This window comes from Anolis sagrei, chromosome 1, assembly GCF_037176765.1.
Source record: "Anolis sagrei isolate rAnoSag1 chromosome 1, rAnoSag1.mat, whole genome shotgun sequence".
Taxonomy (NCBI): Eukaryota; Metazoa; Chordata; class Lepidosauria; order Squamata; family Dactyloidae; genus Anolis; species Anolis sagrei.
The window spans coordinates 228081007-228098876 of record NC_090021.1 but is presented as its reverse complement, the minus strand read 5'-3'; the positions used below and the strand labels follow the sequence as shown (position 1 = coordinate 228098876).

At 39.4% G+C, this 17870-nt stretch overlaps 1 protein-coding gene across 17 annotated transcripts in view; it reads left to right on the top strand.

Annotated features, from left to right (window-relative positions):
- The window catches only part of TNS1 (tensin 1), a 354414-nt gene that overhangs the window by 307426 nt on the left and 29118 nt on the right, over nt 1-17870 (top strand). For 11 of the 17 annotated variants that reach the window (XM_060773722.2, XM_060773736.2, XM_060773745.2 and 8 more), the window contains 3 exons: nt 6065-6264; nt 6845-6983; nt 15776-15868. In XM_060773722.2, coding sequence (XP_060629705.2) covers nt 6065-6264; nt 6845-6983; nt 15776-15868 — 432 coding nt within the window. The remainder of the gene's footprint in view (nt 1-6064; nt 6265-6844; nt 6984-15775; nt 15869-17870) is intronic. The other 6 variants (XM_060773781.2, XM_060773771.2, XM_060773830.2 and 3 more) reach the window with 1 other exon arrangement.

The following is a 17870-nucleotide window of genomic DNA, read 5'->3' as shown; positions in this document are numbered from 1 at the left end:
ATGAATGTCAAGGGGCAGGAGTTTGCATGTGGTTCTGGGAAAGAGGGAGGAGGATTGGTATTAAAGTCCAAGAACTGGACCGGTCACGTGCAGTATTGCTTGGCCATACACCGTGGTTTATTTAAGAGTTTGTGTGTGTTGTACAAACATCTCTGGGGATTATGCACTTCAGATCTTTCCTCTGTGCCTGGCAGCAGCATGGACTGGCATCAGAACAGGGGTTTCCAGTTCTGCGTGGCTAGCAGAAGGAGTCAGGAAGTGGGTGTGTAAATTTTTGGGATCTCTATGTCTCTGCAGAAAGGAACCTATCAACAGATTTCAAAAGTGTGGTTGCTCTCTAGCACCCTTATTACAAGAATAGTATTTATGGGAAAAGGAGTTCATGGAGTCAGAAGCTCTGCAGTGAAGAACAAGTTTTAATTGAACTCTTAAATTCAGCAGTAAGGGGTTCCTGGAGCCTTTTCTTTTTTAGCTTTGTTGCTTTCAATGGTGCAACAGCTTGGGTATTTACACATTGATAACTATTTTCTCGGTGGTTTTAGAACTGCATACAAAATCTGTTTGGTTTTTATTGTGATATTTCACAAAATAATGACTTGCCATCTTAACAGAAGGTTCAGTGATGTCTTGTTTCATTTCTCCGGTTTGATCCGATACAGGCTACTTGTGTCTTCTGAATTTACCCACCTCTCTCCTAACAGGTTTGGAATTTGTATGCTTGTTAAACACCGAACCTTGGCTGATTTGGAAATTGTCATATTCACACACACACACACACACACACACACCAGAATCTAGGAAAACTATTTCAAGACTACTCCACAATATTGTATGCCACTCTGGCCTGTTCTGTAGTGTATATGCCTTACCTAATTGTGAAGTAGCAGAATATCCATACTATCATATGGTACATTGGAAAGCGAGCAGAAAAGTTGGAGGACAAATTCTTGTCCATGACTGTGTAATTTCATTGCTTTTGGACATATGTGTTTCCTAGACACATGCATGTTTAAAAAAAAATTATGGACAATGGTGCAGGCAACTAAATCTCCATGACCCCATAAAGAGCATTACACCCACCCACCATTGTCATGGTAGAGCAATGTTGTTCTCACCCAAATAGGTCTTATTTTTTCAGATAATTCTGACATCTGCTTTTCTGGGTGGCATTGTCCCCTAACAAACCCATGATGATCTCTCAATTTATCAGTTGCAGTCCCAGCAGGGTCTTTGTTTTGCAGATTCACTGTTCTGCAAAAAGTTTTGCTCCCTTTAGAGTGGTATGTACCATAGTATTGGTTCTTCTTGGCTCTTTGTAGCCCCCTTTAAAGTATCAATGTCAGCTGCATACAATCATAGAGTTGGAAGAGACCTCTTGGGCCATCCAGCCCAGCCTAACTTGGGACATCCAGCCCTTTCAAGAAGCAGGAAAATTGAATTTAAAGCACTCAAATCATAAGGGCATCCCATTTTGTGTTGCCCAGCTCTTGGTGGTAACACTATAAAGTCAATTCACACACAATCCTTTCCTAGATATAATGAATTGGAATGGAAGGAGCCATTCCAATTCATTTCTAAAGTCTCAAAAAATGCCCTCTGAGACTTGAATCCTATAAATAGTTTGAACTATCAGTTGTTGAATACTTATGTAAGCCCAAATGATTAAGTGAGCCTACTTTAGCTGGTATTAATCAATTGGCCTAAAATATGAGAAATTAGCGTGAAATAAGTGCTTTGCCTATTTAGCATGTGCAGTCTTTCAGCTTCATTTGTAGCTGTGTGCCTTACATTTTAAATGAATATGTATGGCTTTTTAATGATTTATTTTGTTTCCCTGCTCACTTTTTATTTTTGTACTGAAGCAGTTTATTTTTAACACCAGTGGTATTACTGTTTTGCTACCCCCTTCCCCCCCCCCCCCCAATCATCTGGAGTGAATTTATATTGGTACTGATTTAAGTGATGTGATTATATTGACTGGCAAGGTGGGGTGGGGTTGCACAAGGAGATATATAGATTTTTACAAAAGAGAAACAGTTATTTTATTCAAAAAGTTGAAGACTGATATATAAAGGTCTTTCCGTTTTTCAATCTTTTCTGTAATCTATGTTCATTGTAAGCCTGCACAATGTAGTGAAACGCCAGGAGATAATACTTCTAGAACATGGCCATACAGCCTGAAAAACCTACAACAGCCCAGTGATTCCAGCCATGAAAGCCTTCAACAATACATTTGTTGTTGTTTTTGGATTAAGTCTGCAGGAACCTATTGAGAAAGATTACAGAAGGTGGTGGCTTTGCCTTAAAGATAAGTTGCACTGTATCTTAGCATAGGATTTTTCTAACAATCATAGCACAGACATTTAAGTCAAAGAGTGCCACTTTGCGAGCACCCATCTTTCCCTACTTATCCTCAATAATTCCTGGTCCAAGCATGGTTGTTTCGAGCCAAGACATTGCCACTGTTGGCTCTGAAACACTGGTTCTGTTCTTCTCTCTACCCATACCCAACCCTGCCCCGCCACTCTCTGCTTTACAGAGAATGGGGAAACAAAGCACAGAATGGCAGGAGACACTACTGAAGTGTTTCTAAAGTTCCGGCAAGGGGGTGGAGGATTTGAAAGCCAGTGTAGGAGAAATTTGAAATGTGCCTGCAGCAGCAATACAGAGGGCATGATGGCAGCCACTCTCCTGGCGTGGGAGTTAAGTGGAATGCATTGCTTTGGAAGGCAATGGCTCCTCTCCAGGGTTTCCCTGCAGACATTAGCAGAATGTTTTTGGTCCTTGCTCTCATTGCAATGGGGGCTTTGTCCATTCCCTTCTGCTTAGAAATGAGTTTCCCATTCAAGCTGAAAGTGAGGTTGTGGATTTCTCCCTCTATTTTTGTCTTGTTGTCATTGTACCTTGAAAACTTCTCTCTACCCTCCACTCCCGCCCATCCAATGAAAATAACAGGCTGATGCCTTCCTTCAAGGATTTCTGGATCTGAAAGCTGGTGTCGTACTCCAACTTCGAGTTCGTGTTTTTCAGAATAAAACTTAACATAAGTTGCAAACTGATTTTGTGTTGACCTTCAGCTTTGGGCTTGCAGCTGCCAAAGTATGATTCAACTTTTTAAAAAGAAAGCCAGTTTCCATCCATCTGTCCATTCACCCATCTTGTTGATGTCATATGATGCAAGTATAAACAGAAGAGCCATTCTCTCTCTGCTTCATTATCTCTGCACTGTGTTATTCTGCACTCCAATATGTAACTTCAAAGAAGGCAGCAGAGCTCAGAGATAGGTGGAATGTATCTAGAGCTACATTCTGCTGCTATTTCTTGAGTTCCTTCCAGCTTGGTGATTCTGTAGTAAAAGTAATGAGAGGCACCAGTGATGTGATTAAAAGAATCATGCATGTATTCACTACTAAAATTGCGACACAAAACAAAATGGTCTGGGAAGGATTTATGAAGATGTCAAATGAGCTAAGCAGGTGTCCTGGAACAAAATAATATATCTCAGAAGTTAGTTTGGGGAAATATAATCCCCAAAATGTAGCACCCATAACAAACAATAGAGGAGTCTGGGAAACATGGTCCAAACAAGTAACATTTCCAAGTTAAACCCCATTCTCCCTTTTAAGAAAAATATATCACTGATCATTTTAATGAATGTTACATGTGGTGTTACTTGAGCGTGAGCTTTCCTCTCCCACAGTCAATGGATTTTCCTTTGTTGCAGATGTTACAGTTTGGTTGCTTTTGTCACCATGGAGTCCAGTTCTCTCTGCTTTTTCTGCCTAAGTAAGCTTCTGTATTAGAAATCTCAGAGCACAGTCCAAAATCTATGCTTTCCCATTCTTCCCCCACTTTATTTTCTTTTTCTCAGCTGTCTGAAAGGCAAAGCTCTCTGTAGCTGAGAAAATGGCATAGCTGTTACTAATCCAGGAGAGATCCAGATTTGCCAAGGAGCTCAAAAGCAGTTCCAGAGTCCCACGGACTGGCTTGACCAACTTTTAAAGGATGCAATCTAAGGTGTCACCTTCTTCACAATCAAGTGCCTTGGTGAAATGAAATGTAATAAAATAAAACAATAATTCAAATGTATTTGAAAGGTAGGATGCTCAGGGGCTGGGGGAATCACTGCAGCTTATAGAAACAAATAGGCTGAAATGTGATCCATGTCTTAGGCTCTTTCTGCTGTCTGTGAACACGCTGAAGTGCAGCCTCACTTTGTATCTACATTGGTAAAAAATAGAGTAGAACTAGATTTCTCCTTACAGTGAACAAGACTCTCTCTAAGCATTTTCTATGGTGTTAGAAACCACAGGGCTATTGTAGTTTCCCAAGGCCTATCCAAGGCTGCAGCAGCAAACTTTCTCAATAGCTGTGCAATCAGATCAAAAGGAAAAGTAGGCACTGTGGTGGGCAAGTATTTCGAGGCCAAGATAATTATGAGCCAAATCTAAACTCTGGAAAAGGCTGTGATTAACTCTAATGAATAAAAGAAGTCTAAATTCAATCATTCACTTTAGTGGGTTTCATAGTCATTGACTGATAGTTTTGCACTGTATAGAAGGCAGACTTGGGGTCTCTGAGAGAATTCTTAGCATCGACATCAAATAGCATCTTCCTCGATTTATTGGTAAATATGCCTTTTTTGTTAGTTGCCATGAAGCTGCTTTGTCTTATGGAAACTGTATGAATGAGAGAGCTCCAAGTCACCTTGTTAGTTCTGGCCAGGTCTTGGAAAATCAGAGCTAATACTTAATAAGTCTGTGCCTATTAACTATTATAAAACACTGGAAATCCAATTAAATTACATCACAGTACCAAACTGTATCTTGGTAAAGATGGATTCAAAGAATACCGACAGAGAATACCAGCAAACCAATTCACTATGATCATAAATACTGATATACAGCATCAAAGCTTATCTGCTGAGCTACGGTGAAGCAGCAACAGGATCTTAGGTCAATGGGTTTTTGCTGCTTTGAGTGCTGGAAATGATAAGCTGAAAGCCGTATATAATATATCAAGCACAGTAATGCTATCTCATTTCACTTTACAATCCAGTATATAAAGGGGGATTTGTTACAACCTTTCCTTCTGTTTCCTTAAATTGTCTCTAATAAGTAAGGGAAGAATTCCAGAATGACAAATAATAATTTTTAATACTGTGCATGTCTTTTCTGGGTCTTTTAATCCAATATTCCCTTTGATGTGTAGCTTTGCTCAGCTGCAACAGAACTAATCCTTCTGCAACCCCTTTTTCACTGTTTCTGGCTCAGAGTGAATCCAGATTATACAAGTAGATCTATGAAGGACCGGTGGATATATGGGTAGATGGTTTTGACTTTGAGAGAAGGGTGCTCTACATAGAGTATAAAGCCAGTTCCATTCCAGTAAGCTATTTCTTCTTTTTCATGATAGATTTTCCTAATCTGTGAATAATTTTTAGACCAATGTATGAAAATGTTGAGGATGGGGACGGATAGATTTCTGATGAGGATATCCAAAGTGTAAGAAGATACAAGGCAACATCGGGTGATGAAAGATAACTAGTAATTAAGCAAGGAGACTATCCATTTTATCTGTTCAAAGCACATGCCATCTGAATCAAGCTTTGAGTGTCTCACATACAGAGCGGCCCCTGGCCACAGCCATAAAGGAAAGTAAAATGTGGACATTACATCCATACCTAGCCCTCCAGAAATCCTGCTCATATGATCACTCTTCCTCAAAATGGATGAATGATCTCAGGAACATTTCCTCCTTCAATGATTTATTCCCCATGTGGCTGTGGCAGTGCAGAAACTTTGTATGTGTGTTCTTTAAATGTATGACCCAGACTAGTGCCATTCTGAATTGTTATTTGCCAATTTTTCTTATGATCTGCTGGTGGGAACAAAGATGTCTATTTTCTTCTTTGTTAAGCCATTACTTTATCCACTGTCTATTTCTTTCATGTCCCAGGACACAGCCTAAAGATCTGAATACTAGTCCCCTTACCTGTATATGTATTAAGCCTCACAGTGAGATGGTCATCCCCCTTTCTGACATTTGGTAATTGAACTTTCAGGAGTACAGTCACCACGGGAGAAGTCACCAGAAGAAACAGAAGCCCCCACCCGAAGACGCACAACCAGTGAAGGCCAGTATGAGAACAGTCCTCAGGACCCAAGTTCACCACGAAGTCCCACTGTTCGTTCTCCAGTTCATTGTGTCTCACCAGAGGTGGTTAGCACCATCTCTGCCAACCCTGGAGGACGACCCAAGGAGGTACTTTCTTTTCAGTTTTTAATTTTTCTTGACGATACTATGTACATGCAGAAAAGTCCAGGCAGAAAGTGCTTGAAGCTGGATAAAAAGGTCATGTTGTTCAAGGAAGAAGAGTTTGACTTGACAGTAAAATGGGAATGAGCATATAAGCATTGGGAGGAGCCTCCCCAAATCCCCTCTGAAGGCTCATTTCTTCTTGTTGTTGTGCCCCTAATTTCCAGTGTAATAAATAATGGTATAGATGTTAAAAGAGCCTACATTGCTTGTCCTGGAAAGAGCCATTACTCTTTCTTCCCTACTACTACCAGCTTGGGGGGCAGAAAACATTGACGGCAGTGGAATGCTCTTTCAAATTAAAGTAGAAGTGTTCTTATTACTGTTATTGTTGTTGTTTTAAAATAAAATGAGAAAAGACACTAAACTATTTTCAGCCAGATCAGGTGGAAGAACATCTGGAAAAAAGGAATCAGGGATTCCTACTCCCCAGTTTGTAAAAAATGTGCATTAATATGCTGAAAGAGTACAGTGCTGGATTCTTACCACTGATTCTGCTCTTGCTTTTCTCTTTTCACTTTCATAGCCCCATCTGCACAGCTACAAAGAAGCTTTTGAAGAGATGCAGGGGACTCCTCCAAGCAGTCCACCTTCCAGTGGTGGTGAGACCTCTCCCCCAACCCCTGCCTTCCCTGTCTCACCACAAACCCCTTACAGTAACCTGTGTAAGTTCGGTTCACTTGGGCAAGGGGATGGGAGTTGGCTGGGGGTTGGCGGGTGGCTTTGGCAAAGCCAGCCTTAGAGGCAGCCAGTCAAACCATTGTCAGCTTCCCAACACCCACCACCATTTTGATCACAACCCATCTTCTCTTTTCTCTCCACCTGCCACTCTTGGCTCCTCCCTCATCACTTTTCATCTCTGTTTATCACAGTCTCCTCATGATGCCACTGTTATCTTTGCACATATTCCTCCACAATAACAAAAAACAGAAACTTTTTCCAACTCTTGTATATGTGGAGGAGGATGTAAGAGAGGAAACAGAGTTTTGAATCTTAGCATAAAACAAAACAATAGGGCCCGGTGCTGTTACTTGAACTTTGTTTTTCTTTCCTCAAGAGCCACAAATATCCATTATTCTCCATAAAGGTTTGACAGTCAAGACAGAGAAAGGTTGCACATTGTAGAGCCACCAAATTGAATGAAACCCACCGTATGCAATGGCTAGAACTTGGAAAAGTTACTATTGCCACTATAATTCCCCAGTCCCTAGTGAGCATGCTTATTGAAGTGCTAGGGGAATTAAAGTTTCCCAGAGTAACTTTTTAAAGCTCTGATGATGGGTCACTGAGGGCTTGATAATTTTCCTGTTTCTGTTGTCTGCTGGGAAATGCAAGACTAAGGTCTTAATTGCAGTACATGTCTGATGTATTTGGCTTTATTTGTGCTGGTTTATTTCAGATAAAACCAGTCCAACTTTATACTTACAGATAATACAAACCTTTCTAACTTTCAGGAAACATAACTAAATGAGCCAAGTATGTCAAAAATCTTGTCTACCTGTTAAGAATAAAAAACTGGATGAACCATATCATCATGGAGAAAGTTCTTTTCATCCATCAAAATGTATAGACCTAATTTTTTTTAATACTGACTAGAATAAACACATTGAATCAGGGCAACTAATATGTTTATTAACAAGTCCACATTGATTCATTGGATCTAGTGAAGTTGGATTTACAATTGAATATAGGTCTTAACAGTTATAGCACGGGTTCCACAATGTATTTATAACAACAACATGGCTTAATAGTCTCTTTTTAAAATCCCAGCAGAAGCTAATTTCCTTCATTAATCAGGAAATATATTATTTTGTACTATGATGACACCCAGTGCGTAAATTCTACCTGGGAAGATCAGTATTTCTGGTATTTATTACTCTGTATGAATTTCCATCTCCATAAAGCATCTTGTAGAATCATGGCCCAAGTCAGTCGTTACGCTTCACTGTTTGACAATTAAAACATAGCTGCAAACCTTTGTGCATAAGGCATAGAAATCCTTTCGGGCTGGTTTTTCTGGAGTATTCTGACAAGTGTTCCATGGACTGTGCCATTATATTATTATTATTATTATTATTATTGCAATTCATTCATATGCCCTGTCCCTAAAATTATATATCACAATGTTAGTGCTACCAACAGTGTTTTTAACATTTTTTTTAAAAAAAATACCACAAATTTACCAAGACTGATGAAAAAGAAAGTTGAATCAGGTTTGAATTAAACCCAACACCTGAGTCTGATGGTGGAATGTCCCAAAGGAAATGTATTTAAAATGTGGACTTTTGGCACACAGATCCTACTTTAGGTAATTTTCCTATGGCTTCCTCTGAGTCTCTACGTTAGAGAGAGACAGGAGACAAATGTTTTCTCCAGGTGGAAGGAAATGAAAATTAACCCAAACCTTAAAGACACATTTCAAATAGCATTTCAGTAATGCACACCTACATAACAAGACACATTCTCATGCAGAACAGATGGTGAGCTGTATCGGCTTTTAGCATGGAAAAGTCTGCTTTTCTTCCATCCCCAACACATAGTACTGAGGGCCCTTTTGCCAGTTTGTTCTCCTTATGGTTTGCATCACTCTTTTGGCAAAATCACCAAACTGTAACACAGGACCGGTTGGATGATGTCCAAATTACTTTTTAAAATGATGTGCACCATTTTAAAGCAAACCTTATTTGGCATAAAGATGGAATTAACAAACAGAAAAAATAAACAACAGTATATGTATAACACCGTATTTTATACAATGCATATGTATAAATGAGCACATACTCTAAATAAGGGAAGTATGGTTTCTATTCTTCATGGACATGATTTTAGGACCTTTATTGTGGTTCATACCTGTTAATCCTATAGGTCTCAAACAAAAGCCAACACCAGATTTGCTTTTAAAATGGTTAGCTCGACTATTTCAAGAGAAACCTACTTCCCAAAGATACCCAAGATGGTCATCACCAACATCAGGTCTACAGAAACAAGAGTAAAAGAAGCTCATGGGCTCTTTAATTTGTGGCTCTCCAGTGATTACTTTAACTGCAGATATAGCCCATTTCCCTTCCTCTGTGCAGTAAGACTTCTAGGCTGACTTCCCCAGTCCCCATTTTCCTGCAGGCAACTGCAGCAGTGATGGGACTCCCTTCTTTCACTCAGAAAGCAGATGACTGACATTCCCACCTCCATCTGTAATAAGTCCCCATTGTGAAAGGAAGAAGCAAAGTTCATGCTTCAGTTATTTATTTATTTATTTATTTATTTACTTTGCTTATATACCGCTGTATCTCAAGCCCGAAGGCGACTCACAGCGGTTCACAAACAGTAAAAACAGTAGAAACAGCAGTGGTTCCATGCAACATATAACAATTGACTTAATACATTATCCATAAATTACCAATAAGCAATTACAATGCACAATTATTACGAAAAACAACCGTACCCAATCTTCTCATCATCCAAGCGTAGTCCAGGTTCGTCGTCCATTGTTCCATTCCTATATTCCATTACCAGATTGCACTAAATTACTCAAACGCCTGCACAAACATCCAGGTCTTCACCTTTTTGCGGAATACCATTAGAGATGGTGCTAGTCTAATGTCCGTAGGAAGGGCGTTCCACAGCCGAGGAGCCACCACCGAGAAGGCCCTATCTCTCGTCCCCGCCAGCCGAGCTTGAGAAGCAGGCGGGATCGAGAGCAGGGTCTCCCCAGAAGATCTCAAAGTCCTGGTGGGTTCATAGGCAGAGATGCGGTCAGATAGGTAGCTTGCACCAAAGATCATTCCATAAGGAGATGGTGGGAACATCAGCCATCTGTTTTCCGAGTCTCATCAATTGCAGTGACTCCTGTACAATCGGTGGGAATTAGGAGACTTTCATAGTCCCCAAGTTTCTCCTAAGGATTGATGAATACTAAACAGCTCTGGATGCATAACTCTAGGTTTACACATTTGTAACTCCCCAGTAGTATTCTAGCCAATATTTATTTAAATGTTGTGTTGCTCCTCAAAAAGCAGGCTATGGGTCACTGTACTCTGTTCAAGGACATACAGTACTTTCCTTAGCAGGAATCTAATCCATTGGTCTGACTGAAACGCTGCAAGAACTATCCCTCACAACCAAATTACAATGCAGTAGTTACAGGTGCAATGCAACAACATAATTTTGAATATAAACTTGTTATTAAATGCTGTACATTCTAGGCCAGTAGAAAAGGAACCATCCAAGAAATGGTTCATTTCAGTTGCCACCTAGGTCAGGCATGGTTGTTTTAGAAGTATTTCCTATTAGATCTCTTGCTTCTCCGCCTCCTCATTTCTTTTTCCTTGCCTTACTCAGGAAAGGTTGGATATTGACTTCTCAGTTCTCCTTTGCCTTAAACTCTTCGTTTATTTTCCTCTGTCTTCTCTCACCTGTTCCCTAATTGTCCCATTGCATCAAGAAAAAGACTATGCCTTCCAAGACTCAAAACATCAAGGTTAATAGCCCAAGACCTTTTTACTCTTTTCACTCTAGGGATGTCAGATCATTTAAATCCTCATGGTCTGGGTTCCAATGGGTATTGAAGACAATAAACAAAAGTAACTTATTAAAACTCATTCAACAGCCAAAACACTGATTTCCCAGGTTATTGGCTTCCAAGAGCACAGCAATGCACCAGGGCATCTCTCGCCTTTTGGAGAAAGGAGCCATAACACAAGTATTCCAAAATGAAATGGTAAAGGTGTTTACTCTATCCTCTTCATTATAGTCAAAAAAAGGAGTGGGGTTTACCCACTACTGGATATCAGTTGTTATGTAAAGTATAGATGCTTCCACATGGATAGCCTCCAAACAATTCAAGAACAGATATTTCCAGGACATGTCCTCTTCATACTTGATTTAAACCTAATAATGCAACTGCCCATTATACCCGGTCAATGTATGCCTTAGGCTACCACAAATAATGTTCCCTTGGAAGAAATTTACAGAGCGTCAACTTGGGCTACCTTCTACCTTTACAAAGCTTTGTACATATGGGATCCTAGCCTTCATTACAAAGCTTTGTAAACATAGACAAATTTGCCTTCACGAGGGCCTCCTTTGGCAGGAAAGTGTTCTAACAGGTCTGCTTGGATGGATTTTATTTCTTTGCCACTATCCCTCACATTGTTTATTTCAGCTAGGGCAGTTCCCATTTTTGTATGGCTCCACTGGCAGAGAATGGTGCATTGTGAAGATCTATTTTATTTGAGGAGAAGGAGACATCCATCCCAAGCATAGGTGGCAAAAATAGGTTTCCTTTTTGGGGATTTTCTCTTTTTTATTTTCTTGGCTTGGGAATGACCTGAGAAGGAGCTAGGGGTCTAGGAGGAAATACTTCCAACACATGATGTCTTGCATAACCTGGGTGGCAAATGGAACTAACATTTCTTGGATGGCTTCTTGTCTTTGGTTGGAATGGACCGTCAAGGTAAGTTTACCTTTAATTTCCTGTTGCATGCCCTATCTTTCTGCTCTTCAAGTCAAGCATGCCTCTGATGGACTAATCCTTGATAACTTGGTGGTGGGTTTTTAAAATAATGAGTTCAGTCTTGAACAATTCTGCCAATATTTCATTAGGCCAAGGGTAACATAAGGTGGCTATGGGCTGATGAGCAAATGGGAAGCAGCAAATATCCCTAGGAGAAAGAACCCCATGGTTTTAAAAATAGTTTTGTTTTAAATTAGAATAATCACAGGTGCTCCTGGAGGTGTGTACCTCATATTTCTGAATAGTCACAGTGCAATTTCAAGTAACATGCAGCTTAGTATTCTACCTGGTCTTTAAAGAAATAGGGATAACAAAACTTCACAGCTGCCTCTTTCATAAAACGTTCTAACATTATATAAGTGTCATATCATTAAGGTTAAATGTAAACACATTTGATCTTTACAAGTCCACAGATTTTGTCAGTTTATCTTGATTTATACTGGTTTCTAAGGTGGACTGAGGCCCCATCTACACTGCTATATAGTCCAGTTTCTGAATCCAGATTATTTGGCAGTGTAGACTCTCATAATCCAGTTCAAAGCAGATAATTTGGATTCAGAACCTGGATGATATGGCAGTGTAGATCCAGCCAGAGTGAAGACTTGACTAAATTATGTGATATATTTGGGGTGCAGTTCATTTTCACTGTGGGAAATATCCTGGAGGATGTCCAACCTTTGCCACTGTGGTATAATGATTAGAATTTCAACTTACAAACAAATTCAACAGTAGAACAAACCTACAGCACCTATCTTATTTGTAACTTGGGGACTGCCTGTATACTACTTCTGAAGAAATGTGAGATATAAATGTAGGTAATAAATAGGTTGAGTAGCACATGTGCAACTGGCACAAATTCATTTTAGCACTTCCCAATTCCACATCTTTCAGTTAAATATAGAACCTTATTCCATATATGTTGACTCAGAAGTAATTCCTACTGAATTGGTTGAACCTAAGCCCCATCTACAAGCATATGGGATCATAGCCTTCATTCCAGATTACTGTTGATTTAGTTCTTCACATGTTATGGAAGACAACAGACATGCATATTCTTTCCGGTTCTCATGAACTACAATATTGGTGTTTTTTTTCCAGAAGCTTTTAACATCCTATGTTTTTAACTGCCATATCATCTGATGTGAACTGCGTTATAATGGTCAATGTAGACTCATATAATGCAGATTGAACCATATTTAACTGGGTTATATGAGTCTACACTACCATATAGTCCAGTTCAATACAGTTAATTTGAATTCTGAAACTCAATTATAGGCAGTATAGATGGGGCCTTTGAGTTATGGGTTCTTAGAGGAGTGACCCTATGAGGTCCACTTGCCCAGAATTAACAAATGAGCCATAAAGAGAGATGCCATCAGGTAATCCTGCAAGATTTCTGTCACTCAATAGAGATGCTGGTTGATGACTGGCCTTGCCTGTGGAATTGAATGCTTCCCAATTGCTCATTGGCTCTGAGGAAAGAATCCTAGCAAGCTAAGGCACTGGTCTGTCATGAAATATTAAGTTCTTGGTAACTGGCTTTCCTTTAACGCGCCTGCCTCCCTCCCTCTCTCCCTTCCTTTGTCCATTCTTCTGCTGTTGTGGGCCTGGCGTGGGGCCCATCTGAAGCCATGTCAGAGGATTGCAATGCAAGTCATGGAGAGTGCTTTGAAATTTCCCCTAATAGTCAATAGTACTGCATTTCTCTCCAAACGCCCACTAATTCTTAGGGCAAGAACTTGAGATTCAAGTCAGAAAGCCTGGATTGTTTGGAGCTGGTGGAGTGAGCTGTCAGTAGCAAAGATACCAGTAGAATGAGGTACTGAAGGTTGAAGAGCCCACATTGGAAAGAGTTTTTGTGAGACTTGCTGTTTCAAACACATCTTACATGTACATCAGCATCTGTCAGATCCATTGCTGCCGACTGTGTGTATATATTCAGTGTATATACATGTTTATCCTCTAAATTATTTTCATTTGAGATTGGTTAGGAAAACCATTTGATATATTCTGATATAATTCAGAAAATACATTGTTGATGGGCTTGTCATAATTATAGCCATACATGTCTCTGTATATGATGTATGCTATTGATACTTTAAAATGCCCTTGGTATTATTTCCACAGCCATGATCTTAGCAGGTGCCATGCCTACTGTGTGGCAAACATTTGACATAAGATGATGTCAATGATCCACTCATGGTGATTGTCTTTGAAATATCCTTGTACTTGGATGGGAATGTTGTGGTCATTTCTGCTTTGTTGCTGTTCTAGGCAGATCAACAGGAAACTTGAGGTTGCTGGGGTATCCATTCCCATGCCTATCCTATAATCCTCATAAACAGAGATTATGGGAAATGTGAATTATACAGTGGTGTCATTCAACACAAATTACAAAACAAATCTTGTTTATTTTACTTTATTTTGGTCAAAAATATGCACATATGTAAATGTGTTCCACCAGTCTCCTTCAGCTGAAATTTGCTACTTCTCTGCCAGGATCTCAGGAGCTGGAGATATTGCTCCTCCAGCAATGCATCTCCAGCTTCTCAGCAGAAGCTATGTTGGATGATGGGATGTTTGGCATATCTGTGAATCCAGCTGTCCCTCCACATCTTTGCAGGATATAGTCCTTCCCTCTCCTTGGACCTTCTTGACTCTGTACTGCCCTCATCATAACCAGTCTCTCCCTTCTCCTCCCTTTGCTTTTCCTGACTCCCCCTTTAATCTCCCCCACATTTTAAAAACAAATTTAACAACTGGTTCAGGTGAATTGATGTAATTTAGCTGAATGACACCACTGGAAGTATGTTAGGATTTATTTATTTATTTATTTATTTATTTACTGTACTTGTATACTGCCTTTCTCAGCCTTATCAGCGACTCAAGGCAGAATAAAACTCTTTCTAGTAATTAGAAAAGAAAGAGGTGGAAATAATGAAGTTGCCACCCTATGGTTTCCCAGGGGGTGTTGCACAAAAAAGACAAAAGGCAGAAAAACTACATTTCAGTCCTGTGCAATTAAGTGCAAGGAAGTTAATTTTACTTCAGTCCTGCCAAGGGACATAAGCATTTAATTCCATTTCAGTGGGATTTGGGTTTTGGACTGGCTCATTTTTCATCACAGAATCTGAAGAGGAAGTTATATGATTACTCTTAAAGAGTTCTAATGTATGTTAGAGTTATTATTATTATGCTTAGAACTAATTCAACATGATAGATACTGGGTCAGGGCTAAAGGCATGAATAACATGAAAGGATTTTTAATAGCCCTTAGAACTGGAGACTTGGTTTACTGTGAATGAGGATCAGCTTTGCCCTGCTGGAAAAATATGATGTCAGTCTGAAATAACTTGGCACTACATATACAAGTCCACAAAAGCTGATGGCTCCCCTCCCCCCTTTTTATTAGCCTAGTGACAACACAAAAGTTAGTCATTCATGAGACCATGACATCAATGAATTTGTGCTCGCCATAGATGCCCCCTCCCCCCCCCAAAACCACAGCATTTGGCCCTTCCACTGTGAATGTTCATTTCCACAGCTGCCTTTTAAGAAATTATAAAAGTATGTTGAGAAGACCCTACCCTCTCTAGCACTGTTTAGGCTTTCTTTCATCTTTGGTACACACAGCAAAAGAGGCTGTCTCAACCATTTTTCCAGATACAGAAGCTGTTCCTTAGCCAAAGGTGTTAACTGGAAAGGGGGGGGGGATATACTTTTCAACTATATATATATATATATATATATATATATATATATATATATATATATTTGTTTCAGTGGGGAATTTGCCCTGAGCATTTCTACCCACTCATGTACATAGTTTAGCTATCGTATTGCTAAGCTCTTGCTGCATACTTGGAATTTAGTGATCTGTACATTTAATTTATCATATTCTATTTTGGCTGATTTATTTTTCTTGATGTGTCTTTTCGACAACAGTGCGCTCTCCACCAGGACTGGCCAAGACCCCCCTTTCAGCCCTGGGCCTGAAGCCCCACAATCCAGCTGAAATCTTGTTGCAGCAGTCAGGAGGTAAGTGAAAGGGATGCAGAAAAGACAGTGGGACAGGAGGGTGTTGTTTGATATTATGATTTATATTGTGTTCCAGTTAGTACCCCATTTCCCAGATGGAAAGCACTCACTGACACAATAATGTGATCAGTAGTTTTGAAGATAAACTGTATATTCAGATTTTCAGTCTATCTGAAAGGGCTTTTGACTGTGAAGTTATAGCTGTATCTACAGTTAGTCCTTCATATCCACTGATTGAACCATCCACAACTTGAAAATATTGCAAAAAAATCCTAAAAGCAAACCCCAATTTTGCCATTTTATATAAGGGTTATCATTTCACTACCCCCTTATCTATAATGGGACCCGCGGATTCCTAAATTTTGGTATTCATAGGGGGTTCTGGAACCAAACTCCAGTGGATACCAAGGGCCTACTGTATATCAATCAAATCATTCTTATTAATCATCTGCTAGTGAGTTCCAATAGCCAATAACATGTCTAACAGGGCAGAAATGCTCTTACCTGGGCGTTCGAATGTATGCTCCAAACTTGTCAAAATTCTGTGTTCCAGTGTGAATTATTTCCACTCGTTATATTTCAACACAGATACTAGGGGGAAGTAAATATTATGCATGTGATCATATTTGAAGAATAGTAATTAGATTCAAATGTGTGAGCTTGTACATCTTGGGTTCCAAATGTTGCAGACTTCGAATTGCATTCCAGTTGTGTTGCCTGATCATCCAGTTGGAACATAACTTCAATTTTGCCATTGAATGTGAACCCCATTTAGCCTTGAATTAATTCTAGGACAACTAACTGCTTAAATGACCAATGGTCTTTGATGGGAAGGTCAGCAGGACCAGCCCAGAGAACAGTTTTATAACTTTGCTGTAAACGCGTTCATGGGTGTGTGGGGAAAATAATGAAAAGTTTTAAATATGGTACCTCAATTCTCAATAATAATAGTTAGCACTATTTTATGGTGTTCAAAGTGTTTTATGCTGTTCAGAGATATAATTTGATTGTACCCCTTGTAAAAATGCTGAAAGAAGATTATTATCATTACATTACAGATGGAATGTTTTGGGGAAATAAGGGCTAATAAGTCAGTGCTAAAGGTGCTTGGTTTACATACCAGATGCCTGGTCATAGTATTAGATCAGTTCTTTAATTGAACAAAACTATGGGCCTCATAATTTTCACTATATGGTGACATCCCCATTTCTGTTGTCATACCAAATCATACATGAAAATAGAATAGTAAACATTATTGTTACAGCTCTCCAACACTGTTATAGGACTGCTCAAGGTACTGCATATAGATCTAGTTTATTTTTGTTAAATAAGTAGGTAAGTAGTATAATAATAGCTAGGCATTTGGAAAAGTTACTTTTAATTCTATAGCTCCCAGAGTGCCCCACTCAACAATACTTTTTATCTTGTTACCTGGGGAGATCCTGAGAAGCTGTGAGGGAATATCTTACCTAAGGTTACTTACTGGGTTTGAGTTGTTATTCAAGCCTAGCTTTGCTTAAAAGTCTGTTAGATTATATACTATATCATCTTATATTCATTTTACACTCAGTAAAACTCTTCCCAGAGAGAATTGTTAGTGATGAATCTGATTAAACTAAAATGACATGAGGCTCTGGGATTGATGATCTGAGTATATATAGGGCAGCTTGTGAGCCGATCTGGGGTTCCCAGAGGAAAAGAATAAGAGATATAAATGTTTTTAAAACAAACAAGCTAAAGATGTGAAATAGAATTCAACAGTTGAATGGTAGAGGTTGGTTCACAGTAAAGGAAATTTACTCATAAACACTGTTTTCAGGGGCCGAGTCAACATTGTCAGTTTACATAAGCTTGCAACATAGTCTTGCGTAAGCATTAATTTGCTAATGCAGTCAAAACTGAGACAGATTAGAAAAGATAGGAACCTAAGTCCCAAATGAGGCTGAAATGTACTTTTCAGATTGTTCTATCTTCATGAGTATAATCAGTCACTGTTGCTACA